This window comes from Gilbertella persicaria, assembly GCF_025201335.1.
Source record: "Gilbertella persicaria strain CBS 190.32 chromosome Unknown B0P05scaffold_18, whole genome shotgun sequence".
Taxonomy (NCBI): Eukaryota; Fungi; Mucoromycota; class Mucoromycetes; order Mucorales; family Choanephoraceae; genus Gilbertella; species Gilbertella persicaria.
In genome coordinates this window covers 239,544-265,000 of record NW_026251979.1, presented here as the reverse complement: position 1 = coordinate 265,000, position 25,457 = coordinate 239,544, and the positions used below count along the sequence as shown (strand labels likewise).

The window sequence follows — 25,457 nt, the reverse complement described above, 5'->3', positions numbered from 1 at the left end:
TCGCTTTAAATAAAAATACTATTTATTAATTACTTTTACATTTGCATGTTTCATTAAGATTAAAGATAAGATTCCAAGGTATCGCGGCTTGTTTCAAGAAGCCATTGAGCATTTTCATCATTTCTTAAAAGCACTGCATTTGCACCTGTGCCACCCACAGAAGTCTGATAACAATCAAAGCCTTCATGCTTTAAATTCGTCATGACTTGATCAATCAAGGTTTGAGGGATATCATCTCGGATAAATGTTACTGCACAACCACCACCTCCAGCACCTGTCAATTTTGTCTTGAATCCAAGTTCTTTTGTAATGGCTCGTACTTTCTCTAGGCTGGGATGACTCACACCAAGACCTGATAGCAAACAATGGTTCAGTTCAACCAGATCCTCTAGTTCGTCCATTAAACTCTCTGAAGTCAACTGATTTTCTTGAAGTTTTTTAAAAGCATCTTTACAACGCACAGCAATGCCATCCATAGCATCTAGCATGGGATTCACAATTTCTGGATAAGCTTGCTTCTTATGAGCCACACCAGCAACAAGTGCACTTGTGGATCGAGGTACTTTAGTGTTGGTCAATAACAAACGTAGTGATTGAAAGCCCTCCAATGTAGTAAAGCCTTTTCCACGCATAAAGGCCTTGGCACCACCAAATGTGGCCACAGCATTGTCAACACCACTAGGATTACCATGGATAACTTCTTCTGCTTTAAATGCAAATGCGTTGATTAGATTCAAATGGGTTTCCCGTTCATGACACTGGTTGAAATCAACAGGAATCATGTTATTTAAGATCAGCAAGGCAGTAGCAATAGCCACTGAATAACTAGCAGAGCTTCCCAAGCCAGCGCCTACAGGTAAAAATGAACGAATACATACTGTAAAGCCATTCACTAGTGGCTCTTTAGCTTTAGACTCAAGAATGACCAACAAATACAAAAATGCCATGAGCGCTTGGTGTTGTGCTTCTTTTGTTGCTTGTCCAACAAGATCATCTAATCTAGACTTGAGTTGACTAGGCATGTCCTTAGGATGACGGGTATCTAGGCAGAGACCATTTGAATATCAGAATAAATAAATAAATTTTGGTACCTGAATCAGGATAATTAAATCTCAAAGGCAATTCTTTCAAATCCCAAGAGCAATGAATGCCTACATCGGGAAGAATCAACTGGACTGTACTGGTCTTAGTTTCTTCAAAATAAAGATAGGAACGAAGGCCTAAAGAAGCAGCCACAGCAGTCTATGACATGTAAATAAGAAATGAAATTATGTATTTCCTACTTTTTGATAAACAACTGAATGTTCGCCAAACAAAATAACTTTTCCGGGTGAAGACACAAGTACACGTTTGTTCATCTCACTGGTGGTCATGATGAAGAAAGAAAAGAAAGGAGTGCAAAGATCAACATGTGCATTCAAGTTCAGCTATTACAATAAATTTTCGTGACTTGTATCAAGAAAAAAACAGGTAAAAATTTTCAATGAGCAGGCAAATTAGAAACTCTTTCTTTTACATTTATCCTAAAAATGTCTGCTGTTGCTGTATGTATAAACCAAGTATCCATGAAGGTATTTATTGTTATATAGGCTAAGTCTGCTACCAAGCCCGGTTTGGAAGAACAAGTTGAAGCCAAGTAAGTAAACCATAATTCTTGAGGAAATGAAGTATTAACATGTCTAAAGGATCCACCGTATCCGTATCACCTTGACTTCTCGTAACGTCAAGAACTTGGAAAAGGTTTCTTCTGACCTCATCCAACGTGCTAAGGACAAGCAACTCAAGGTCAAGGGTCCCGTTCGTCTCCCCACCAAGGTCCTCAAGATCACCACCCGTAAGTCTCCTTGTGGTAACGGTTCTGAAACCTTCGACCGTTTCGAAATGAGAATTCACAAGCGTTTGATCGATTTGCACTCTCCTTCTGAAATCGTCAAGCAAATCACCTCCATCTCCATTGAACCCGGAGTTGAAGTTGAAGTTACCATTGCTTAAATCAATAAAAAAAAAAGTAATTTGTGAATTTCTTTAAGAGAGTGGCTTATACTTTAATCTGTCAAATTTTATTTTAATAATTTAACCGCGAAGAGTTCCTAGTACAAGTGCCAACAGGGCCATTCTGACATAAAGGCCATATCGCATCTGTCTAAAGTAGGCAGCTCTTTGATCAAAATCAACTTCAGGTTCGATTTCATTCACACGAGGCAAAGGATGCAACACAATCATATGAGACTTGGCCTTACTCAAGACATCATTGTTCAAAATAAAGGCATCTTTGACTCGACGATATTCTTCTTCAGTGTCAAATCTTTCTTTCTGAACACGAGTCATGTACAGAACATCAGTCAGTCCAATCACCTGATCCAAAGAGTCATAGAAATGTTGTTTTACGCCAGCTGCTTTTGCTTCCTCCACAATTTCTTTGGGCATAGCTAAAGATTCAGGGCTTACATAATTAATGGTAACTTGATAGTAAGTCAAGATCTTGACTAAAGAATGAACAGTACGACCATTCTTTAAATCACCTACAAGTGTGACATTCAAGCCATTGACAGTACCGAGTTCTTCACGAATGGTAAATGTGTCTAAAAAGGCTTGTGTAGGGTGTTCACCAATACCATCACCAGCATTGATAATGGGTGCCTTGGAATACTTGGCAGCGATCTGAGCAGATCCGGGCTGAGGATGACGAAGGACAATTAAATCAGCATAACATCCAAGCGTACGTATCGTATCAGCAAGAGATTCACCCTTTTGGACAGACGAAGTGGAAGCAGTAACAGGAACCACTTGGCCTCCTAAACGATACATAGCAGCTTCAAAAGAACTGGAAGTACGAGTAGAAGGTTCAAAGAACATAGTGCTCATCACACGACCTTGTAACAAGTTGATAGAACCATAAAGCTCGACCAAATTACGCATTTCATGAGCTACACCAAACAACAAGTGGAGATCGTTACGATCAAATTGAGCAGCTCTCAAGATATGCTTGCGGTAAAAGGGTGAGCGGCCTACAACACGAGCCAGAGAAGCAGAAATCTCATAGCGAGGAGCTTGTAACGAAACTAATTGCTGACCTACAGCACCTGCAAGTTTTATAGAATCAGAGACTCGAGGAGGATGCTTTTCCTCGACAGCTGCTGATTCAAGTACAGCCAAACTTTGTTCAACATGTTGCTTGTGCTTTTCATTTTGTTCAGCAAGAGTTTCGAGTTCTTTGTGGTCGTGTTCTGCTGTGGTCTTAAGGCTTTGTGCCTGGAGGGAAACATCGCGACCAAGTTTGGATTCGTCAGTAAGATGGCTATCCATAAACATGGCTGTTTCATTCAACGTAACTCTTTCGACTGAACCATAGACAGTAATACCAGCCAAAGGGGACCAGTTGTCTTTATTGACAGGCCAGGTAGACTTGCGATCAATGATGATTTCAATGGATGTATCTGGCTGAGGAGGAATACCAAAGATAGCTCGAGGATTATCGTACAGACGTTCAGAGATATCTTTCATTGTCAAGCGTCCATGATTGACAGCACCAAGCAACAAAGGCAGAGCTTCATGAATACCAGCAGTTGCATCTGTTTCTTGACCAACTTCAGCAGCTAGTTTACGAGGCAAGTAGCCCACAGTGAAGCAATCAATAACATCCAAATTTTTCCATAATGCTTCCTGCTCTTTACGAGTAGGCAAGAGCTTGGTGTCGTTGAAATCTTCTGAATGGAAAAACAGGGAATAAATGGCAACATCACAAGTTACAGCTAGTCCCTTCTTTTTACTCATCTTAATCAGAGCCAAATCAGCTTTGCTAATCACATTTGAGACGTGGATAACACGGTTATGAAGCGAAGCCAAGAGTAAGATAGATGCGAGATCAGTACCTTTTGCATCAGTAATAATCAATTGCGAAGTTGGCCAGGATGAGAAGATGGAGTCAAATACAGAGACTTTGCCTGACCCAATCAAGTCTGTATTGATGTACACAGCAGCAGCATCAGAAGCATAGTCTCCAACGTGCGCAGCATTTTCTGCAGTAGCGGTAATGTTCAACAGATAGTCTGTATAAGCATTTTTGTGAGCTATTTCGCTTAGACTATCCAATAAAGTATTGTTCGTAACTCCTCTACAAAAGGCAGAGATGGTGGTAAAGCCAGCAGATAGAGATGCTTTTGCAACAGTAGCGAAGTCATCACTGCTCTTCAAATAAGCATTGATGTTAAATAAGCCAGGTAAATGTGCTTGAGTATGGCTTGTCTTGTAGTCGATGCTAAGGATTTGATTGTCTCTGTTACTTGTAATAGCTTCAATGAACAATTTAGCACATTTGACGTTTGTCAAGAGAGGTACAGAGTAATCAACTGCCATTCGACGGGAACGATAGCCCTTGGACATGTAAGTGGCAGGTCGACGGAAACGATTACGAGAAGGTAAGTTAATATACAAGTCAATCAAATTGTTGGACAAGTGTTGTTGAAGAGAATATTCAGCCTTTAGTTTGTCGTCAGTATCAGCATCCAAGGTATCAAGATGCTTCACAGGAATGTTATGTTCTGAAATAAAATCAGCAGTACCTGTTGTAGCAAAGATTGTGTAGCCCAATTCATGAAGTTTGCGAACAGAAGGTAATAGCTCTTGCTTTTCTTTATAAGAACCAATCGAAAACAAAATGTTCTTTTTTGGTACACGGAAGCCAGTGGCCAACAAGGCTTTTAAATAAGCCTGATATTTGTCTTTGCCAAAACAAGCTACTTCACCAGTAGAGGCCATTTCAACACCCAAGACAGGATCTGCACCAGACAAACGACTAAAAGAGAATTGAGGAACCTTGACACCCACATAGTCTTTAGGAATAGTGACTTTAGGATAAGGTGTTACTGGCAGACCAAGCATGGCAAGTGTAGCCATTTCAATCAAGTCTACGCCCATCACTTTAGAGACGAAAGGCGATGATCTGGCAGCACGTACATTACATTCAATCACCTTAATTTCGTTGTTCTTGGCAATAAACTGAATGTTGAAAGGTCCAGTAATGTTCAGAGCACGACCAATTTTGGCTGTAGCTTCTTCAATCTTGCGAATTGTTTCAGGATCCAAATCTTGAGGTGGTAGGACAAGAGTAGCATCTCCAGAGTGCACGCCAGCATTCTCAACATGTTCAGAAATAACATGCATCAAGAGCTTCCCGTCGAGAGCAACAGCGTCCATGTCCACTTCTTTTGCTTCTTCGATGTATTTCGTAATAACCACAGGGTGTTCACGAGAAACATCTGCAGCCTCTTTGAGATAAGAAGCAAGGTCATCTTTTGAGAACACAACATTCATGGCAGCGCCAGACAGAACGTAAGAAGGTCTCACTAAGACAGGGAAGCCAACGTTTTCACAGAATTTCTCAGCATCTTCATGGTTTGTCAACTCCTTCCAGAGTGGTTGATCGACACCAATGCTATCACACATACGAGAAAATTTGTAGCGATTTTCTGCGTTATCAATCATTTCAGGAGACGTGCCGAGTACTTTGACATTCTGACGATACAAAGGTAATGCAATATTGTTAGGGGTTTGTCCGCCCATGGACATCAAGACACCGGAAGACTTTTCAATTTCGTAGATATCCAAGACTCGTTCTAGGTTGATGTTTTCGAAATAAAGACGATCTGCTTCATCATAATCGGTAGAAACAGTTTCTGGATTGTAATTGACCATAACAGTCTTAATACCTTGTTGGCGAATGGTACGAATGGCACGAACAGCACACCAATCAAATTCAACAGAGGAACCAATACGATACACGCCTGAACCCAAAACCATGATACCTTTGTCATTGAATTCTATATCATGCTCAACAGCATTGTATGTCATATACAAATAGTTGGTGAATGCAGGGAACTCTGCAGCCACAGTATCGATTTGCTTGACAAAAGGAGTGACTCTGTATTCTTGACGCAGTTTACGAACAGCAAGCTCATTACTGTTCAAGTGATTTGCGATTTGACGATCAGAGAAACCAAGTTGCTTTGCTAAACGGATCAAGTTACCAGGAACATTTGCCTTGTTAAATCCATCTAGACGTTTGCCTAAGTCTACAATGTGCATCAATTTGTTCAAGAACCATTTGTCAATATTTGTCATTTCCCATATCTTGTCAACAGAATAGCCCTTATTCATTGCATTAGCGATAGCAAATAATCTTTGATCAGAGGGATTCTTCAATTCAAAATCAATGTCTTTGTCTGCAACAAAAGTATTCTAAGAATACCTTTAGTATATATTAGTCAAAAAGGAATGAGTATACCTGACTAAACCCTACAAAGCCATAATCAATAGCACGAATTGCTTTCTGAATAGTTTCTTCAAAAGTGCGTCCAATGGCCATTACTTCACCAACTGATTTCATGGAGGAAGAAAGAGCAGTGCTGACACGGTTAAATTTTTTGAGATCCCAACGAGGAATCTTGACTACAACATAATCAAGAGAAGGTTCGAAGCATGCACAAGTGACTTTGGTGACGCTGTTTTTGATTTCGTTGAGTGGAATGCCTAAACCAAGCTTGGCAGCAACAAAAGCAAGAGGATAACCAGTAGCCTTTGAAGCAAGGGCAGAAGAACGAGAAAGACGAGCATTGACTTCAATGATACAATATTCCTTGGAGAAGGGGTTCAAGGCATATTGAATGTTACATTCACCAACAACACCCAAGTGACGAATGACATTGACAGCTGTGGTACGAAGCATGTTGTAGTCTGCATCAGACAAAGTCTGAGAAGGAGCGATAACAATAGAATCACCTGTGTGAATACCAAGAGGATCAAAGTTTTCCATGTTACAGACAGTGATACAATTGTCTTGACAATCACGAACAACTTCGTATTCAATTTCTTTCCAACCCTTCATAGACTTTTCAATCAAGACTTGAGGAGAAGTAGCAAATGCTTTATTACACAAAGCTGACAATTCTTGCTCGTTATCAGCAAAACCAGAGCCTAAACCACCAAGAGCGTAAGCAGCACGGCAAATAACTGGATAGCCAATCTCTTTAGCAGCCGCAATTGCTTCTTCGACAGTAACTGCTGATGAAGATTGAGCGCACTTTTCATCGATTTCGTATAATGCTTGAGCAAAGAGATCTCGATCTTCAGTAGTGATAATTGTGTCGATTGGAGTACCCAGTACTTTGACACCTAAAGACTCGAATTCGTCTTTTAGTGCAATACCAACGCCCAAAGCAGTCTGGCCACCAAAAGTAACATAAATACCATCTGGTTTCTCAAACTGAATCACTTTGCGAACATAGTCGGGAGTAACAGGCAAGAAGTAGACCTTGTCTGCCAAGCCTTTGGAGGTTTGAATAGTAGCAATATTGGGGTTGATCAAGACTGTATAAATTCCTTCTTCCTTCAGGGCCTTGATAGCTTGAGAACCAGAATAATCAAATTCGCCGGCTTGTCCGATAGATAAACCACCCGAACCAAGGACAAGTACCTTGTTAACATGAACACGAGGGTTCTTGTTTCTATTCTCAACAATGCTTCCTCCAGGCATATGTACAGGTACTGGAGCTTGCTTCTCAAGACAATCCTTGATATTGTTGAGAAAGACATCAAATAAGAACTCAGTGTCGCGAGGACCAGGAGTAGATTCTGGATGAAATTGAACAGAAAATATAGGCTTGGACTTGTGAATGACACCTTCGTTAGAACCATCGTTTGCATTAATAAAAAGCTCTTGATATTCAGGTGGAAGAGAAGATCCATCAACTGCATAACCGTGGTTTTGAGAAGTGATATAACAACGTCCAGAAAGCATATTGGTACAAGGAATGTTTTGGCCACGATTACCATACTTCATTTTTAGCGTTTTTGCACCAGCAGCAAGAGACATAACCTGATGACCTAAGCAGATACCAAAGACAGGCTTTTTGACATCTTGAATGAACTTTCTCAAGTTCTGAATTGTTATATCAATAGTAGTAGGGTCACCAGGTCCATTTGAGAGAAAGAGACCATCAAATGAATCGCTTGGTTCGGCATTAAAATCGTAGTCCCAAGGTACAACCTTGAGCTCAACACCACGGAATACAAAGCAGCGGATCTGGTTATATTTCATACCGATATCAACAGCAAGGATACGCATTGTGCGACCAGAAGGTGTCTTGAGAGCCTTTTCAGGATCAGGATAGTAAGTTTTAGGTTCTTTTATGGATACTTCAGCCACAAGATTTCTCTTGTTTGGATCGATCCAATCTATATCTTCATACTCGATCATTTGGCTTTCAGAGGAATGTTTTTGAAAGAATCCAAGTGCAGAAGCAGCGGCATCCATTGTATGGCCAATTACAGATTTTGGAAACAGTATTTTTGCCAAAAGGACACCTTGAATACGAATCTTCTTGGTAAGTGCACGCGTGTCAATCCCATAAAGGGCGGGAATTTCGTTCTCTTTAAGCCAACTGGAAAGAGATGATGAAGCGAGATAATGAGAGTAGTCTGGTGCATAACTACCAACAATCAGACCGGCAATATGGATTTCATTCGACTCATAATATTTAGGAATATCCTTGAGAAGCTCATCCATCTCAGTGCGAGAGGGAGCACCATAATTACCAATCAGAGGAAAAGTCAAGACCAAGATTTGGCCGCGGTACGAAGGGTCTGTTAGTGATTCAGGATAACCAGCCATACCTATTGTTTGTGAAACGTGTCAAATTAGAGTCAGTTGTTCCGACAGCCTTGCTATTATGCAAACAAGTTTTACCTGTCTGGAAAACGCATTCACCAGAAATGCTTTTAGATTCGGCACCAAAAGAGATACCTTGATAGCTGGTGCCATCTTTGAGTACTAAAGTGGCAGTTGTCATGTCTTTATCCTCATAAGCCGTGACTGGTCGGTGAGGACCTGTAGACGAACACGGAGATAAGGAAGACAGAGGTGTTGCATGAGCAGCAGGAGCAGGAATTTGAGCTCCAGTACTGATTCCTGGAGCAGTACCAGCAGCTTCAACGGATGGGATAGGAAAGTTGGACATTTTCTAAACGTGATTGAATATCAAAATAAACAATGCATTGTATTTCCTTACGTGTTTTGTAGATAATATTTTTTAGTAAAAAACTTGATTGCTTATTTAGATAGATAATGATACAAAAGATAGTCTTTAGATCATCAGTAGGAATAAAAGATAATGCAGTTTTTTTTTTTTTTTTTTTTTTTTTTTTGCAAGTTGTATTGAAACTTCAAATTCCGGGTGTCGGGGGTTTTGGGACAGCTTTAAAAGCGTTAAAGTTTAACAGTCCTACAGAAATGCATTGTGACTTATGTATCCGTATAACAGGACAGTTGTACCTAACAGAACTACTAGTTCTCATTATATGCATTTCATTATCGACACAATGGATATCATGGACACGTTTCCAAGTATGCATGGATCTCACATTGTTATGGGTAATGCTCCTATACACGTTCCTGCTTTGATTAGTCCTTTTATTCGCCAGAACTTAACCCTATCGAAGACTTTTGGTCTATTGTCAAGTCCAAAGTTAGGCGTCATGCATTGAGAGACACAGAAACTCTGACTAAAAGAATAGTTGAGGCTTGTGAAGAAGTTCCTCTCCAACATCTTCAAAATTGTATTCAACATCCTGTAAATTTATTTGATAAGTGCTTAAATAAAGAAGCTATCTAACTCCAATTTATTGCTCACTGAACAGAAGATGTTATTTCAATTAAGGTATAAAAAAGCGCATTTTCAGAGAAAGATTAGCGCACTTTTAAAAAAAAATCTAATCCTGTCGCTTTTCTTTTTTCAGCTCAGTCATGCCATTGCCGAACACTGAATTTGGAGCCAATAGCGAGTCTGCTATTTGATTTTAATAATACGCTAAGTTTTTTTCAAATACTATGCTAAATTTTTTTTTCTCTGCGATTTATTTTCTCTGAAAATGCGCGAAATACGTCAAATACCTTTGCTTTTTTCTCGCAGTAGAATTTTTTTTTAAAAAGAAAAAATTATGTCTATAGACGAACCTCCTTCTATCTTGAAACGCTGGTTGAAAGATAGAACTGGTATTCGTATCAGTCAAGACTATTTGAGATCGTGGTATGCAGACCACCCCAAACCTATCAGCGACTTTGAAGCGGCCTATAATGAGATATTGACTGACTTCCTACACAAGGATATGTCTCTCACTTCACAACCTGTGATTCAAGATGATTTTGGACAAATGCCTGTACATACATTTCCCTTAGGTCATTTACAAGGCGGTGTGGTCCTACAGATTCAAGATACAAACGATATCTCAAATTCGACCTTTTCGTTATTAAACAGTCTTCATAATCTAACACCTGTACGACAAACGTATGTAGAACGAGCAGTAGACGAAGAAGTGACATTTCCTCGAGGTATGTTGCGCTGGACATTGACAGACGGCACAAAACAAATCCAGGCTATGGAAATGGAAACCATACCTGATTTGAACTTGAAGACACCATTTGGATGCAAGCTACTTATCAAAAACTGTCAAGTGAAAAGAGGCATGTTGTTGTTCTATAAAAACGGGATTCAAGTACTTGGTGGGGATGTGCCTGAATTATATGGTGGCAATATGATTGCTGAATTAGAAAAACGATTCAAGACAGAACTAGGCATGATTGTACAGTCCAATACAACAAGAGAACCTGCCTATAACAATAACATGCCTTCGCTTGTGAACAACTCCCATCCACCACAGCAAAACAGCAATGCTATAGACGAATTTGATGAATTTGATGATGATGAAATGATCTATAGTGCTATAGAACAATTAGAGAACAGAACCATGGATGCTGATATGCATGAATCCAGTATGCCATCGTCTGATCCTGTTACTGCATTCAGTGACGATGATGACTTTGTTCAGCCTTCTTTCTCGCCTATGCGATCTGATGCACCTAAATCCTCGCCCTCTTCATCACATATCAGTCTTTCGAAATCAAAGAGTCTCAAGAAGCCAAACCCAACCACTCAACCTTCTCAAGCCATACCTTCTGAGCCACCCACCAAACGTACAAGGCACAGTGAACCCATAGATAGTTCATTTACTAATAACAGCAATAATGGAGAGGAAGAGGATGATTCTGATCTTGATCTTGATTGGGTCGACCCTGATCTCTGGAAGAACTTGAATTATGTCAAGCAAGAAGGTGTCACAATCGACAAGGATGGGAATGTTCATTATACATTTGAAGTCATGGCAAAGAAACTAAAAGCATTGGAAAATGATATGCCTAGTGGAGAATTAGCAGATATTGTGTTTGTGAAAGCCAAATGCATTTATCTTCAAAACCTTCATTTGTCTCAAACACACAAGTTTAATCTAGAGATCAAAGTAGCAGATCCAGATAGATCAGACTCAGAGACATTTAATGTAGTCATTAATGATGATGTAGGTTTTTATTAAAAGAAAAAAAAAGAAGTATTGAGCTAACCCTAAGAATAATAGGTATTGACTGGTTTATTGGGTAAAAGTAAATCTACTTTAATGGAAATAGCCAGACATGAAGATGGTAGAAAGCGTATAAAGAAAGAGGTAAGCTATTGGTTGTATCCAGATGTTGAAGACTTATACTTTATACAGATATTCCAACCATTTCAAAGAAAAGTTTTGAATCAAAAAGCTATATTCCAACTTGATACATCGTTTTTACAAACAAGAGCTTCTGAAGAACACTCGGGAAAAACGACTTATATGCCTGTAGTGATAGGCTATGAAAGTTGTGCACCTTGAGCCATGATCACTGTGCTTATACCCTTTACTTTTTCTGTTTATTATACATTGTAAATACATTAATTTCAAAAACCCTTTATCTAGGAATATTTTCTTTCTGCATTTGGCCTGAAATAAAAGTTAGCCCAGTTTTTTTTTTTTTTTTGTCATTCGAAGGTATCCTAATCCAAAAACCCTTTAATATACCAAGGTGATAATGAAACGCGCTCAATTCTTTGTGGATGATTTGTTGTGTTTGTTTTAAGATAATATAGTTTAGTACTTGAGTACAGCCTTCGGCATCAATCACAACTTGGTACTAGTTGGTCATATTGTTTAGCAATATGAATACAATGAGAAGATAGTAGGAGAGGTATTCAACTACCTTCTCGTATCCAAGTAAGTATCTTACACAGACTAGTTCATATCTGTTACTAATTCATCTCCCTTCTATTCTCTGCTTTTTCTTATAATTTAATATGAGTAACAATTATATATGCTTTGCTTAATTTCTAGTATATATTTTCTTTCAATAAAGTGTATATTAAGCGTGCAATAAAAGCCATTGCTCTGGGTCCTCTACACCAACTAGCTTTTCAACACATTCTAGAGCTTCTGCTAATTCACTACAAAACATGTAGGAATTCACACCATACGCACAATAATTAGGGAATGTTCCATTGTCCAATTGCTTGGGATACTTAGTAATTATGTCCCCCATCTTGTGAGCAAATCGTTTTCGCATATCAAGAGGTGAAGAAAAATAAGGCGGTAATGCCATCTTGGATGCCAAAGTAGCCGAAAGAAGTTTCATGGTGGTTAGCATGGTAGCAAGCTATATAAAATACATATTAGATGGATTTATACACACGAAATACTTGCATATTCCTTTCGCTCTTCTCGCATAACCAAAAACAAGTTAAGTCTCCATGATTTATCTATCGATTGGGACGCATATGCCATGCCTTGTAATAAATCAGCCATGTTGTCTACTTTTTCTACTAGCGTTGCATAAGTCTCTATAGGAAATTTGCCTCTCAAGGGTGGCTCCAGTTTAGTCAATTTTAGATAGGTTTGCTCATCTGCAATCTGACGACGTATACCCAATACAAGTTTACGAAATGCTTTGCGTTGATTATCTGTAGGCTCAGAGTCCGTCAGAATGTCACCTGCTAGAATACTGAAGAGTCGACCAAGATCACGAATGGTTCTGGAAATACGCTTGCGAAGTTCAACACGTCCTGTTACAGGCTTGGGAAACAAGGCTAAAATGGCAGCTGCAGTAACACCAATAATGACTAGCAGCATACGTTTTCCTGCCACCACTTCAATAGAATCGTAGTTGGGAGTGCCGCCTACGACGTATTGATATTCATAGCATATAACCTAGTCACTAGAGATCAATACGCATTGCGATTAAACAGTTCTGAATACATACCAACAAGAGCGTCATTTGGGTCATAAGGGCAACAACATTAAAAACTTGGCTTGTAAAGAAGATAAAGTACAAGGGCATCATTACAAAAAAGGTCAAAACAACAATGCCATATGGATTGCCTCTCGTGATTTCCCATACGATAATTCCTACTACACCACCTAAAACAGTACCCATCACTCTCAAAATAACCCTATATCTAGTGAGTCAACCATTCTATCGTTTGTAGCCAGCTTACGTAAAGACAAACATGCCTGCTACAGGAATCATCCACATCATTAATGTAATAGTCGCCCATTGACCTCGCCAAGCAAAAAACCAAGTGGCGCTCTGTTGCAAAAAGGCTGGCAATGAAAGTAGTACAAAACCACCGGCTGTTTTGATAGCAAATGCGCAATCGGGACTCTCTAGCCATTGAATAAATCGATAGATGGCATAGAAAAACTTTTCTCTAGCTGTTTCAGGTGCATTGACATCTGGATCCCGAGGATAGGCTTTGCTAGTCTCTGTTTTGCGCACAAGGTCTTGTTCATCTCTACCGTTTGTATCAGGTCGTGTCACAGTTTGACTCAAGGTCAGATCGTATGTGTTGCTGTTGTTGTTGCTATCATCATGGCCATGATTTTCAGCAGCATTGTCTGTAGAGCCTACTTGAGCACCAAAATTAGCATCGATACTGATAGATCGAAACCATTTCTTTAAGGGTAAGCGAGGAAGCCATAGCCTTCGTTTGGTTCGTTTGAGTTCAATGTTTTCAATACAGGCAACAAAAGATTGGAGTTGCAAAGCATGTTCCATCAAATTGAACTGAAATAAATAAATAACTTGTAGAATGCTGTTAAAGCTTTCTTCATATTCATTTGATCCAGGCTCGACAAAGAGATGTCCGGACTTTTTGCGTCCGTTTTCAAACTTTGAGATAGCTTGGTTGAGGCGGCCAGACAAACTATGTAATTTAGCATGGTCCTCTTCTTCTTTATTTTGTTCTTTAGCTGATTTGTGATAATCTGATAAATGAATACGAGGAAATGGCCATAAAATAGTGCTTTTGACAGATCGAGGCTTTCCACTGAATCTCATAAGTCGTTCAACACATTCATTTAAAGTCAATACGCAGGTTTCTGCAAGCTCTTGTGATACTTTTCGTATTGTTTCCAGGTCTTCAATGAACCGTTGCTTATGTTCACTTCGATTAGCTGCTGATTGCTCTTCTCTGAACTTTTGGCAATCCATTTTCTCGAGTCGTTGCGTCTTAGCAATCACACTGAGACCAATACCATGAAGAGGCGTACGCATAAGCTTCACATGTCGTGTAATATCATTGATATCACGATGAGCCAATCGATTAAACAAGATTTCTCTTTGAACTTCTCGTTTACAATCAATCAGTTTCAATATACTGTTTTGTAAGCGTTGGTGCAATGTAGGTAAAGTCATCGGGCTTGAATCAAACGATTCAGTCAACAAAAATGCTTTTGCATGTTCTTCAAAAAAGCCATTGTATTCTTTTAATGATCTGCTTAATATGCCCATATATTTGGTGATACTGTCGTCTGGCCATAAAAACAAATCAACCAATAAACCAATAGCTGTGGCTGTAGCGATTGGTTTTAAAAAGGTATACTATGGAAAATATGAATTTGGTCCAATTTTCTTTAAATGAATATATACTTACTACAACAGTTGGTTGAAATCCAACAATGACCGAGGCTTGTGTAAGGCAAAACTATGCTGCATGAATAATTTGATAGAGACATGGTTAACTTACTTACAGCGACAATCATACTTGCGAAAATAGTTGCAAAATTGGCTATATGGATCGTGATCTGAGTTAAATCAAACATACATAAATGGACTTTCTTACCTTGTGCAAATTTCGTACGGACGTAGGTTAATCCGAACACACCAATAAACATAAACACGGCTAAAATTGCGCTTGAGTTCGGCTGAACAGGCGATGGTATTGTCGGGTCACGGGCAAGATTAGCCAGATACATGCCTAAATAGAACATGAGCAAAATTGTTATTCACTTTTTACAGCATATACCCAAAAAAGACCACGCTGAACCTACAAGAGCACCAAAAGTACCTTGTAAAGAAGCCTACCCTATTGTTTAGCATATATTGATCTTTTAATAATTTAGCCTACTTCAATTTGAACACCTATGCGGGCATTATTAAATATTTATGTCAGAACAAAATTTATAGACACAAACCTATTGGTCGGATGGGGAAATACAAAAGTGTACCAATGGGTACCAGAATACTGGCAGATCCCATAGCACTTCGACAGTTTTTCTCGAATACAAAGAGTAGCCCGATTAGGATAGCAATAGACGCTTTCACAATAATACGGATCAAAGGAAAAGGCGGTAATTTAGTCAAAATACGTTGACTAACTGATTTCCTTTGTACAGGTTCTGCTGTAGGTACATTTTTCTCGCCAGACACTATGCTTGATCGGCTATGGTGACCACTTGCAGCTGTCATTTCATCGTCATGCTTCTCGTACTGACTGTGACTGCTAACATTGCTGTCAGCAATTGATCTTTTACTAGGTTGTTTAGAAAGCTCAATGTTTTCCATTGAGGAGTTGATAAAAGAAAAAGGAAAAGAAAAAGAATGAGAGAATGAATACATTAAATATGCTATATCGTGACTCCTGTTTCATTTCTGAAAAAGCAATCGTTTTCTGTGTTACGTGATATCCAAATCAATTAGAATTTCATTTTATTAAAAAAAGGGTTTCTATTACAAATATAGTTTTACAAGCGAGCCTTCACAGCGGTTTCTTGTTGCTCCTTCTTGACCCATTCTTTGACTTGGCGACGAAGGATTTTGCCACTTGGGCTTTTGGGAATCATATCTACAAACTTAACACCACCACGTAACTTCTTGTAGTTTGTTACATTCTTTGTCACATATTCATCAATGATCTTGGCGTTCTTTTCGCTTTTTTCAACACCAGGTTGAAGCACAACATAGGCACGAGGAATTTCTGTAGCTTGGTTTTCATCATATACACCAACAACACAGCAGTCAGCAACAATATCAAGGCCCATCAAAATAGCTTCAAGTTCAGCAGGAGCAACTTGATAGCCCTTGTATTTGATTAATTCCTTGATACGATCAAGGATGAAGAATTCACCAGATTTGGAGTCGTATTTACCAACATCGCCTGTTCGCATCCAGCCATCAGCGGTAAATGTCTCGGCATTGGCTTTAGGATTGTTAAAGTAACCTTTCATGATACTTGGTCCACGGAACAAGAATTCACCTTCTTCATCGTCACCTAGCTCTTGACCCTTTTCATTCACAACCTTACATTCCATGTTTGCGCTCAAGATACCAATAGAACCTGATCAGATGTTTATGTAAGAGCCCTTTTCTTTTCGTGCAGAATTTTTTTTTTTTTTTTTTTTTTTTTTTTTTTTTTTTTTTTTTTTTTTTTTTACCTGCAACACCGCCTTGAAGACTTTGAGAGATGATACCAGAGGTAGTTTCTGTCATACCATACCTAAAAGAAAAAGAAGTAAAGTATAAGAATACTGTTGAAAACATCTTCTTGGTTGACTTACCCTTGTTTCAATTGGGCAGGAATACGCTTTGCAAGTGTTTCAATGTGTTCTCTACTTAATGGAGCAGCACCACATCCAATAAGACGGATTGAGTTCAAGTTGTATTTGGTAACAATAGGATGCTTTGCAAGATGAACAGCTATAGATAGAATGTAAGTAAGCCGCGCTTATCCCTATAGACGTTACTTACCAACAGGAGGTACAATACTTGCTAATGTGACCTTGTACTTTTCAACCAATTGACACAACAATTCCAAGTCATAGCGAGACATAATAACAACAGGTGTTACCTTATAGTAAGCATTCAAGACTAAACTAGTTAAACCATAGATATGATAGAATGGAAGGAAACCAAGGATAACATCATCCAAGAGTCGATCTTCTTCAGGTTCAGCATCCACAGTCTGCAAAATTTGAGCAATAAAATTCTTATGGGTAAGCATGACACCTTTAGCAAGACCCGTGGTTCCACTTGAATAGCAAATAAAAGCAACATCGTTAGCACCATCCACTCCTTGCAAAGGAAAAGAAATAGGCTTAGTACCAGTAATAGAAGTAAAAGGACGACAGCATTCTATTTCTTCGTCGCCAAATAAAAAGATACGACTACGAGCAAGACCAATCTTGTCGCAAATCTTGAGAAGAACAGGCAATAAGGCAGGTACAGTAACAAGAGCAGTAGCTTGACTGTTAGTAATTTGATGTTGGAACTCAGCTATAGAGAGATGAATAGATTGGTCTTTTTTCCTGCTCTGTTTTTTTTCTATTCTTACCTTCTGTATAAGCAGGATTACCAGGAGAAATAGTACATTTGGCACCTAAAAGTGAAAGGTAAAGAACAGTATGGTTGACTTGGTTGGGAGCAAAGACAGCAACCGTATCGCCTTGCTTCAATCCAACATTTTCTGTCCAACCAGCAGCAAGATGAAGTGCTTGGTGACGAATTTGATTCCAAGAAAGTGATTTTCCAGTTTCACCTTCGATAGTAAGAGGCTTGTCTAAATCTTTAGATTGATTAAATTCATTTGGGCTAAAAAGAAAGCTGAAAAGATCAATGTCTGGAATAGGAACAGCAGGTACGGTAGCTTTATAAATGACCATATTATGATATCAAATAGAAGGGGAAAAAAGGTGTTTGTCCAATAAGACAGAAAGTTTATGCATTTTTATATATGTCAAGCTAAAAACCCGGTTTGGAGTGGGAAAATGGTTAGTAATCCACAAGAAAACGCGGGGAAATTTATTTTCGTTTCTTTTGGTGGGAAAATTGTTAGTAAGCTCTCAAATTAAGACACAGTTTGAAGTTAAGGCACTATGATGGGCTGCGTATTAAAAAAATATATCTTTCTTTACGTAATGTTGAAAATGAACACTGCTTTTTTTGTTTAAGCTCAACTTTATCTAAGCTACTAGTGTGAAGCCTAGTTATGTAGCTCAATTTTTATCTTAGCTGAATTCATAATATAGTCTAGAATTTTCCAGTGGAATAGCAGCGATGATAGAGACTAGATAACACTTTGAAAGCAGACCTAAAAAACCAAAGTAGTCTAATTCATGATTAAGAAAACGATATGCTCCCTATGTCTGTATGTCTCGAAAGAGAAACAAGATGTATTTTCTGTTGTTCCTGAAACGAAACGGGGAAACAAAGTATTAGTGTCACTCACAGAATAAAAAGCTGGTCAATGCATCTATGCAGAATTCTTGTAGAATAAATCTATTTTCAAAATCAGCACGATTTAAAAAAACTTGCACTTGATGACCTTAATCTATAGTATGAGAGAAAAATAGTGTAAATCTGTATAAAACTAAGCAGCTTATACTGTTTTCCTTGATATGAAAAAAAAGGGGCGCTTAATCATTTAACTTTAAAAATTAAACTTTATTAATATCGAGGTGTCAAATTCAGTTCCATGTTGGTTGCACTCAATAAGAAGATTCCTTTTGTGACAAGTCCATTTCGATGGATAGAATCTTTTGGTAAAGACCATTTGTATTTTTTCACTATTGAAAAGATATTAGAGACTCGCTGAAGTTTGGCTACGTGCTTACATAACATGGACAAGACTATTCTTTGCTCATTCAAAGCAAAGTTTCTTCCTATACAATGACGTTGCCCTCCTCCAAAAGGTGCAAATGTCATTCCAAGTCCTGCTTTTTGCTCTGCCTCTCCATTAGGCGCGAAGCGATCTGGGTCAAAGCGATTTGGATCAATCCATGATTGTCTATGCAGACTAAGTGTATCAATAGCAACTGCTGTACCTTTTTTTACAAATGTTTCTCCCAACGTACAGTCTTGAGTAGCTATGCGACTAGCACTAATAGGAGATGGTGGGTGTAAACGAACAGTCTAGATGAGTCCTGTAAGCTAAACCTTATTCTTATTTCTAAATACAAACTTCTTTCAATACAATGTTCAAATAACTCATGTTTGAAAGCTGATCTGCATTAGGCAAAGTATTCTTGTCATCATCGCCCAGAATAGAAAGCACTTCTTGTCGTGTCTTTTCTTGTATGTTCTACTTAGAATTTAGTCTCTTTGACTCAAACCATGATTGCTTACCTCATGGATTGCTAACTCATACATGCAGAAAAGGATAGATGCTGTTGTTGTCTCATGACCAGCAGTGAATAGAACGCACGTGTTACTCTAATAGTGTGTTTGATAAGAATATGCATGAATAAATGCCTTGAACGCTTACCAAGAGCATTTCATCATCTGCAGCAGTAAAATTAGAGTTATCGTCCACAGTTGCACTTTCAATTAATAAAGTTAAGATATCTTTTTCTTTAGGGCCTGCGATATCCACTTTTTGTTGTGCTAACGTCTCTTTTTTCCTTTTAATAATCTCTTTAACATTTTCTGTAAACAAGGCCAGCTCTTCATGCTCTTGCTTTCGCTTTGGAAACATCCATAAATATTCTTGATCAAATCTAGGAAAAAAGTAGAACAAAGGTTGACGAACAGCATTGACTATTTTCTCATATCTTGTGACATATTCATTGTTGGGATCCTGCAAAGAGTCAAACTTGAAGTCTTTATAAACGTATGAGTCGCAAATTATGATTGACATTTTAGTCATTCGTACCAAAACCTGTGTCGCCAATAACATCTAAAGTATATCTTTGAATAAAATCACTCATGTCAATAGTGTTGTTTGTTGACGATAAGTTCTTATCCAAGGCTTTAATTAGATTCTCTGCGTATCTTCCAAACGAATTGATTGGCATAGCTCTATGAAATGCAGGATTGGCAATCTATGTATACATTCAGTCATCGATCCATCTCAAAAAGCAAATGTCTACATCTTACCCGACGTTGTCTTTTCCATTCTTCGCCAACAGAAAAGAACAAGTTGTTTGCCCTAACAGAGAATTTTCCGTTAAGTGTCCCTTTATTGAACATAGTCAAATCGAGTTTAGGAAACAGGTCTATCATAGTGTTTAGAAAATGATATATATGTATGTAGGCTCATACCATTCTTGTTGTACACAAACTTTGCTATTTGTGGATCTGCTACACAAACAACCCAAATTCTTCTGCTTGGTCTCTTTTGAAAAGATGATTTAGTTTTGTATTATGAATTTCACTTACCAAGTATAGTCCTAGTGACGAGCTAGCAAGAACAGGATCAATAACACGCTTAGTGATACTTGGCAAAGATTCTCCAGTCAGAAAGCCCTTCATCATCCGCACATAACTCACGTAGGGAATATGGCGCAAATGCTTAGGTGGTGTAGATAGCTTTCTGAAATTAAAATAAAGCAGTGTTATGATAGCAGCAGTGCCGATAGCAATATGTTTTAAAGGCTTTGGTTGACATTTGTACTTATGAATCAACACTTTGAATAGATATAAAACCAAAGATTTACTACTTTCTTTAGCGTTACTTGCGATGATCATATTGAATGTAAGAAAGAAATATCAAGTCGTCTAGTCATAAGGGGTCTTTTTAAATGATCGGGTGCTTGTTTGTTTGCCTATGACTTGTGAGAATACAAAACAAAGTCGTGCTAACTTTCTTTTCCAGTATTATCTGCAGCAGCATAACAAACTCAAACTAGATATGTGTTATATCTTAAAAAAGGAGGATGTTTTGTACTATGTTCTTTAATCTTTCTTTTTTTTTTGATAAACAATATTGTACAGAATAAGGGGACCATTAACTGTATGCCATGTCCCAGAATTCAACCTCAAGTGCTAAAATGTCAAGATAGACACGCTCAAAGCTTGCAAGACGGCGTGGATCATTTGTATCGAGTTGATTAACAAGTGTCTCACAATCAGCAACAAATTCTGCAAATTCATCCATTGTCCAGTTTGTCATCAGTTCATGACATGTTTGAATATGAACATCGTTAGAATCTTTACCATTCTTGTTGGCTTCCAATTTGGCATTGGTGGATTTTGCAAAATTCCAGGCACGGAAAAAGATGATTTCCATGGCCCAAAGCACAACCAAAGCTTCACCTAAATCATATCCGCTTTCTTGTGCTACCTTGCGAACATAATCAACATATTTACCAGTCCATGCTTTTTGACTCAGAGATTGTTGGCATTCAACATAGGGTTCTCTACTCAAAATATCAGTAAAGAACTGACTTTCTCGGTACACATTAGATAGAGCAAAAGATAAAGTCTTGATAATGTTTTGTGCCTTTTCGGGGGTGTAAGAAGGGTTATTATCACCGAGTTCACGTTGATCTTCGTATAATGGAAGACGCGAGATCATGAGACCCATCATTTTTATGTAGCCTCCTGTATAATATCTGTCTTGGATAAGCCATGACTTGAGATGGTCTGGTGCAACTTGAAGTGTACCCACTTGCTTGAGGAATGCATGCTGCGTTGCTTTTTCAAAAGAATCCTTGTTGAGAGAAAGAAGGTGTTCTGTTAACTTCATCTTTTGCGTGAAAAGAAAAAGAAAATAGAGATATTCATTGTTTACTGTTTTATAAATAGATGTAGATCTCGGTAATTAGTCACATCAATGATCAATGACATACTCAATCTTTATCAATTGCATTGCCATAATATGTTAGTCAGGAACAATTACAAGCTAGAGAAGAGCAACGTCAGCACCAAGCTAATCTTAAAGTAAGCTAATGAAAAGAATAAAACAAAAAATGAATGCATAAACTAGCTTGAGTCCATGCATCATTCAGCGCTATTTATGGGGTTTCGCAGGTTTAAAAAATAGCGTTGTTTATTATTGGGGAGAAAAAAGACAATGAATTCTATGTATTAGCAGGTATTATGAGCATCTTGTACAATTTAAGCAAGGAATTGATAATAGACATAAGCAGCGATCAAAATGAAAGGAATAAGGATACGAAGAGGACTAAACAGAAAAAAAAAAAAAAAAGTTATTAGCAAACCCAATTTTTGTAATTTTTTTTCTATCCCCAATATATGGTGTCGTGTGTTTACTTACTTTCCCTTTGGTCCTTCAGAAACAACTTCATTTTGTTTTTGAACCTTGACAGGCTTGGACTAAAATGAAAAAAAAAAGTATAAATAACCAACCTCTCGTGTCCACAGCAGTACTTACTTCAGGGTCAACGTCACCAATATAGTACTTCTTGAGAAGATCACGGGCGTCATCTGAGTGACCAATATCGTCGAAAGCAGCTGTAGCATCTTTGGCACCTTCGTCAATCAAGACTTCCTCACCACCGGGGTGCTAACATGTTATATTAGTCGTTGTCATGACAACGGTACCTGATTTTTCTTTATTTTACTTTACCTCATCTTGGAAAGGAGTGATATCATAAACCTTTCCATCAATGACCATCCAAAGATCAGCTCTGTTGTTGTGCTTGGAGATTTCTTCGTAAGAGAAAAGCATGCCAGACATTTTTGAAATTAGTGTAAGATTCACTAAGAAGAAAGAAAAAGAGAAAAAATCAGACGGCTTGAAAGATTTTAAACCAAGCAGAAAAAAAGACGGTCCAAAGAATCAAGTTCAAGCTGATAGGTTCATCATGTCTTTGAATAGCAAGAGAAATGAAACAACAGCACGATTTTTTTACACTAAAAAAAGGGCGCAATATTTTTTTTTTCTGTTGGTTGAAAGAACAGCCTTTATGTAAATCGAGAAGAGATATTTATATGCAGTAAAAGTAAAATTGAGATTGGCCTTCTATTGTGCTCTAAGATTTAATTAGCAATGCTTACATGGCTCAATCAATAAACACAATTTAAAAAAAAAATTAGCAATACTTATATATACAGGCGATTATATGCTTCATCGGTCTATTGTTATCTTGGAAATTGACATCATTGCTTAAATCATCTGGGTCAGACACAAGGCTAAAGTAGACTTGCTCTTGAATTTTGAGTTTTTCTTTAGTATTTTACAACTCGTCCTTCCCTTTTTTTTTTTTTTTTGCTCTTCTTTGCCATTATGGTCTATCTTATACTTCTCAAGCTCATCATCATCACAAGCGTCTGCCTTCTTTTCTTATTTTTGAGAGCGAGTATTTTTTTTGAAGAGAATTCAATACTAGGTGACAATCGTCTTTTACGAGTGGTCATTTGAAAAAAAAGAAGTATGCAAAAAAGAAAATGATATTGTACAAATATAACCACAGACCATTATGATATAAACTATAGAGGTTAGGGAGAACATGCAGGCATTTTTTGAAAATTCATTATCTGAAACAATTCTTTATGCAGAGATGCTGAAGCGGAATACAACATATACTTTACATACAAAATAGTCTCAAAATATCACTGACATTCTCTGGAGAAAGATTGGAAAATACAGTTAAAGATCTCTGACTGCCCAATTGAGGACACTCACAGTTGCTCTTAAAGCTTTTGTTTCTAGCTGTTAGAGAGTCTTAATTAGGCAATTACATTTGGCTCCGAGGTTTACTTTACAATGTTTATTTATACAAACAATTATACTTTCTAATGACGATTTACATGATATAAAAGTAAACTTGATTAAATATATTTATGCGATTTACAATCTGTCACAACCAGAACGTTGAACAATTTCCTTGGGACAAGTGACTTGCTTGAAAGTCATAGTTGGGTTATCAGCACCCTTAAACCAACCAAATCTAAATTTACAACCGGGTTGAAGAGCAGCAGGAAGTTGAGAGCATTGTTCAACAGTGTCAACACCACCGTACTTCTTGCCCCAACCATCAGCAGGAGCACCCCATTGGGCAGTACAGCCATTGTATAGACCTACACCGCCTCCTGGGAATTGCAAGTCAAAGGCATTAGGTCCGCCATCAGAACCAGTGTTGGTGATTTGAACAACCATCTTTTTACCCTTGACAGCAGTGTTGGTAAAGGTGAGTTCCATACAGGCACAGCACCAACCATTTTCAGTAGACTTGGCAAGAGTAGCAGCAGCAAAACCATAAGCCAAATCGTCATTGACAGCCCAAGGTTGGTTGTTGTTACAGGTGTAACCAGCTGTAAAGATAATACTTAGACAACTATGTCAAATATAATAAATTTTAAACTTACGTCCATCAGAACCAAGGTCGCCACCGCCACCGCAGCCACTTTGGGTGTTGGAGCCTAAAATCTTGACACCATTTTTGGCACAGACATCAACAGGACTAGTAACCTTAGCTTTGCCTTCCCAACTGCATGATTCCTTACAACAGTCCCAGTAACGAGTAGTAGTACCAGTACCAGTGAAACCATTGGGAATGAGGGAATAACCGGAGGTAGAAGTGCTACTGGCTTTCTTGGTAGTGGCGGTGGTAGAAGGCTTCTTTGTGGTTGTAGCAGCAGCCTTAGTAGTAGCAGCAGCCTTAGTAGTAGTAGCAGCCTTAGTAGTAGTAGCAGCCTTAGTAGCAGCAGCAGCCTTGGTGGTGGTCTTTTGAGAGCCATTGCCAGCTTGAGCTATTCGAATCGAGTTAGTAAGCATTGACGTATAAATCATATCACAATCTTACAGTCAGGAAGACATTGAGAATAATACTTGTTGTCAGGGTTTGAAACACAAGTAGAACCAGCTTCACAACAGGTAGGACCAGTCCAGTTAACACCTATGGTTTATATGTTAATTAAAATTTTCGATATTTGGTTTACAAGCATACCACCACATTGATAGTAAACAGCGTTACATTTAGCGGCTTCAACAGAAGCAGTTAAAGAAAGTGCGGCAGCAATTGAAGTAATGGCGATAACAAACTTCATTTTAGCTGATTGTTTGAAAAGGATAGGGTTAGATAAAGAAAAAGAAGCGTTGCAATGGTTTGAATTTATATTATATGGTCTATAATCATATGCTGTGGAATTCGCAAAGATTGCAATAGCTTGTACAAAAGTAAATGATGTGCATCTCCGATTATTAAATTATACGAACATTAATTTGCAGTTTTGTTCAACAATCCTCGGGTGCTCGTGTCATGTAACTTCAAGGAGCAATATTGGATATCCGCCTTGAAGCATCTCAGTCATTAAAAAACGACAAGAGATACAATGCAATAATCACTTGGAAAAAGAAAGGTGCGCATCCTTTTGTTAGTTTGGCCATAGCAATTTTCAACAAGGAAAGAGGAATTCTTTGTAAAAAGAAAAAGGTTTAAAAGCAGAAATAGCATAAACCTGTTCCAGACATGAATGGCATAAACATTGTTGTACTATATGATTACCTGATGCTCAAATGGTAACATTATGAGTGCCACAAAATATCAACGAGTTGGTGATACAATGCACGCTTACATAAAACCTCTTTTTTTAA

At 38.2% G+C, this 25,457-nt stretch overlaps 11 protein-coding genes across 11 annotated transcripts in view; 3 read left to right on the top strand and 8 right to left on the bottom strand.

Moving 5' to 3' along the window:
* B0P05DRAFT_540441 (GHMP kinase) overlaps positions 1-1,396 on the bottom strand; it is a 1,423-nt gene extending 27 nt beyond the window's left edge. Inside the window, exons 1-2 of the mRNA XM_051578066.1 lie at positions 1,284-1,396; positions 1-1,242 (exon numbers count right to left, since the gene is read on the bottom strand). The exon at positions 1-1,242 is cut by the window's left edge and continues 27 nt beyond it. Of these exons, the coding sequence (XP_051435271.1) occupies positions 60-1,022 (963 nt within the window). The 5' untranslated portion in view covers positions 1,023-1,242; positions 1,284-1,396 and the 3' untranslated portion in view covers positions 1-59. The remainder of the gene's footprint in view (positions 1,243-1,283) is intronic.
* Positions 1,397-1,529: 133 nt separating this feature from the next.
* Positions 1,530-1,992, top strand: B0P05DRAFT_586849 (40S ribosomal protein S20; the record flags this gene model as incomplete). The annotated part of the gene is made up of 3 exons (XM_051582539.1): positions 1,530-1,544; positions 1,590-1,636; positions 1,686-1,992. 3 exons carry the CDS (start codon positions 1,530-1,532, stop codon positions 1,990-1,992), a joined length of 369 nt encoding a protein of 122 aa, XP_051435270.1.
* Positions 1,993-2,073: 81 nt separating this feature from the next.
* B0P05DRAFT_586848 (uncharacterized protein) lies at positions 2,074-9,014 on the bottom strand (the record flags this gene model as incomplete). Its single annotated transcript, XM_051582538.1, has 3 exons — positions 2,074-6,237; positions 6,284-8,670; positions 8,744-9,014. The coding sequence occupies 3 exons, from the start codon at positions 9,012-9,014 to the stop codon at positions 2,074-2,076; spliced, it is 6,822 nt and encodes a 2,273-aa protein (XP_051435269.1).
* Positions 9,015-9,212: 198 nt separating this feature from the next.
* On the top strand, positions 9,213-9,686 carry B0P05DRAFT_540438 (uncharacterized protein). The gene has a single exon (XM_051578065.1). The coding sequence runs from the start codon at positions 9,301-9,303 to the stop codon at positions 9,538-9,540; it is 240 nt and encodes a 79-aa protein (XP_051435268.1). The 5' UTR covers positions 9,213-9,300; the 3' UTR covers positions 9,541-9,686.
* A 96-nt stretch (positions 9,687-9,782) lies between these two features.
* On the top strand, positions 9,783-11,893 carry B0P05DRAFT_540437 (uncharacterized protein). The gene is made up of 3 exons (XM_051578064.1): positions 9,783-11,406; positions 11,464-11,550; positions 11,599-11,893. The coding sequence occupies exons 1-3, from the start codon at positions 9,994-9,996 to the stop codon at positions 11,746-11,748; spliced, it is 1,650 nt and encodes a 549-aa protein (XP_051435267.1). The 5' UTR covers positions 9,783-9,993; the 3' UTR covers positions 11,749-11,893.
* Positions 11,894-12,115: 222 nt separating this feature from the next.
* B0P05DRAFT_540434 (uncharacterized protein) lies at positions 12,116-15,757 on the bottom strand. The gene is made up of 10 exons (XM_051578063.1): positions 15,379-15,757; positions 15,312-15,325; positions 15,210-15,264; positions 15,027-15,161; positions 14,935-14,972; positions 14,838-14,888; positions 13,401-14,785; positions 13,166-13,355; positions 12,610-13,113; positions 12,116-12,562 (listed from the first exon to the last, which is right to left on the bottom strand). Exons 1-10 carry the CDS (start codon positions 15,746-15,748, stop codon positions 12,272-12,274), a joined length of 3,033 nt encoding a protein of 1,010 aa, XP_051435266.1. The 5' UTR covers positions 15,749-15,757; the 3' UTR covers positions 12,116-12,271.
* Positions 15,758-15,824: 67 nt separating this feature from the next.
* Positions 15,825-18,091, bottom strand: B0P05DRAFT_509563 (uncharacterized protein). The gene is made up of 5 exons (XM_051575590.1): positions 17,514-18,091; positions 16,931-17,455; positions 16,741-16,879; positions 16,618-16,679; positions 15,825-16,520 (listed from the first exon to the last, which is right to left on the bottom strand). The coding sequence occupies exons 1-5, from the start codon at positions 17,839-17,841 to the stop codon at positions 15,928-15,930; spliced, it is 1,647 nt and encodes a 548-aa protein (XP_051435265.1). The 5' UTR covers positions 17,842-18,091; the 3' UTR covers positions 15,825-15,927.
* A 534-nt stretch (positions 18,092-18,625) lies between these two features.
* B0P05DRAFT_509558 (cytochrome P450) lies at positions 18,626-20,722 on the bottom strand (the record flags this gene model as incomplete). Its single annotated transcript, XM_051575589.1, has 9 exons — positions 20,336-20,722; positions 20,219-20,291; positions 20,054-20,172; positions 19,830-19,998; positions 19,443-19,777; positions 19,304-19,390; positions 19,140-19,259; positions 18,793-19,090; positions 18,626-18,744 (listed from the first exon to the last, which is right to left on the bottom strand). The coding sequence occupies exons 1-9, from the start codon at positions 20,642-20,644 to the stop codon at positions 18,626-18,628; spliced, it is 1,629 nt and encodes a 542-aa protein (XP_051435264.1). The 5' UTR covers positions 20,645-20,722.
* On the bottom strand, positions 20,628-21,838 carry B0P05DRAFT_540415 (uncharacterized protein). The gene is made up of 2 exons (XM_051578062.1): positions 20,772-21,838; positions 20,628-20,651 (listed from the first exon to the last, which is right to left on the bottom strand). The coding sequence occupies exon 1, from the start codon at positions 21,642-21,644 to the stop codon at positions 20,904-20,906; it is 741 nt and encodes a 246-aa protein (XP_051435263.1). The 5' UTR covers positions 21,645-21,838; the 3' UTR covers positions 20,628-20,651; positions 20,772-20,903.
* Positions 21,839-21,887: 49 nt separating this feature from the next.
* Positions 21,888-22,619, bottom strand: B0P05DRAFT_540413 (cytochrome b5-like heme/steroid binding domain-containing protein). The gene is made up of 4 exons (XM_051578061.1): positions 22,488-22,619; positions 22,293-22,424; positions 22,176-22,234; positions 21,888-22,082 (listed from the first exon to the last, which is right to left on the bottom strand). Exons 1-4 carry the CDS (start codon positions 22,596-22,598, stop codon positions 22,016-22,018), a joined length of 369 nt encoding a protein of 122 aa, XP_051435262.1. The 5' UTR covers positions 22,599-22,619; the 3' UTR covers positions 21,888-22,015.
* A 956-nt stretch (positions 22,620-23,575) lies between these two features.
* B0P05DRAFT_596531 (endo-beta-D-1,4-glucanase) lies at positions 23,576-25,035 on the bottom strand. Its single transcript, XM_051583128.1, has 4 exons — positions 24,811-25,035; positions 24,667-24,759; positions 24,230-24,613; positions 23,576-24,175 (listed from the first exon to the last, which is right to left on the bottom strand). Exons 1-4 carry the CDS (start codon positions 24,908-24,910, stop codon positions 23,712-23,714), a joined length of 1,041 nt encoding a protein of 346 aa, XP_051435261.1. The 5' UTR covers positions 24,911-25,035; the 3' UTR covers positions 23,576-23,711.
* Between the last annotated feature and the right edge of the window lie 422 nt (positions 25,036-25,457).

What these genes read in the sequence shown, in the direction of transcription:
- B0P05DRAFT_540413 (XM_051578061.1), bottom strand. Translation starts at nt 22,598, where the DNA reads ATGTCTGGCATGCTTTTCTCTTACGAAGAAATCTCCAAGCACAACAAC. An exon ending in TCACTCCTTTCCAAGATGAG is followed by an intron (nt 22,425 to 22,487) that starts GTAAAGTAAAAT and finishes ATAACATGTTAG; the next exon opens with CACCCCGGTGGTGAGGAAGT. An exon ending in TTGGTGACGTTGACCCTGAA is followed by an intron (nt 22,235 to 22,292) that starts GTAAGTACTGCT and finishes TTTTCATTTTAG; the next exon opens with TCCAAGCCTGTCAAGGTTCA.
- B0P05DRAFT_540415 (XM_051578062.1), bottom strand. Translation starts at nt 21,644, where the DNA reads ATGAAGTTAACAGAACACCTTCTTTCTCTCAACAAGGATTCTTTTGAA.
- B0P05DRAFT_596531 (XM_051583128.1), bottom strand. Translation starts at nt 24,910, where the DNA reads ATGAAGTTTGTTATCGCCATTACTTCAATTGCTGCCGCACTTTCTTTA. An exon ending in TGTTTACTATCAATGTGGTG is followed by an intron (nt 24,760 to 24,810) that starts GTATGCTTGTAA and finishes TATAAACCATAG; the next exon opens with GTGTTAACTGGACTGGTCCT. An exon ending in CGACCTTGGTTCTGATGGAC is followed by an intron (nt 24,176 to 24,229) that starts GTAAGTTTAAAA and finishes TTATCTTTACAG; the next exon opens with CTGGTTACACCTGTAACAAC.
- B0P05DRAFT_540438 (XM_051578065.1), top strand. Translation starts at nt 9,301, where the DNA reads ATGTATCCGTATAACAGGACAGTTGTACCTAACAGAACTACTAGTTCT.
- B0P05DRAFT_509563 (XM_051575590.1), bottom strand. Translation starts at nt 17,841, where the DNA reads ATGGTCATTTATAAAGCTACCGTACCTGCTGTTCCTATTCCAGACATT. An exon ending in AAGTATTGTACCTCCTGTTG is followed by an intron (nt 16,880 to 16,930) that starts GTAAGTAACGTC and finishes TTCTATCTATAG; the next exon opens with CTGTTCATCTTGCAAAGCAT. An exon ending in TCTTCAAGGCGGTGTTGCAG is followed by an intron (nt 16,521 to 16,617) that starts GTAAAAAAAAAA and finishes ACATCTGATCAG; the next exon opens with GTTCTATTGGTATCTTGAGC.
- B0P05DRAFT_540434 (XM_051578063.1), bottom strand. Translation starts at nt 15,748, where the DNA reads ATGGAAAACATTGAGCTTTCTAAACAACCTAGTAAAAGATCAATTGCT. An exon ending in TCGCAAGTATGATTGTCGCT is followed by an intron (nt 14,889 to 14,934) that starts GTAAGTAAGTTA and finishes CATGCAGCATAG; the next exon opens with TTTTGCCTTACACAAGCCTC. An exon ending in CCCAAATGACGCTCTTGTTG is followed by an intron (nt 13,114 to 13,165) that starts GTATGTATTCAG and finishes TCTAGTGACTAG; the next exon opens with GTTATATGCTATGAATATCA.
- B0P05DRAFT_540437 (XM_051578064.1), top strand. Translation starts at nt 9,994, where the DNA reads ATGTCTATAGACGAACCTCCTTCTATCTTGAAACGCTGGTTGAAAGAT. An exon ending in ATGTAGTCATTAATGATGAT is followed by an intron (nt 11,407 to 11,463) that starts GTAGGTTTTTAT and finishes TAAGAATAATAG; the next exon opens with GTATTGACTGGTTTATTGGG. An exon ending in GAAAGCGTATAAAGAAAGAG is followed by an intron (nt 11,551 to 11,598) that starts GTAAGCTATTGG and finishes TACTTTATACAG; the next exon opens with ATATTCCAACCATTTCAAAG.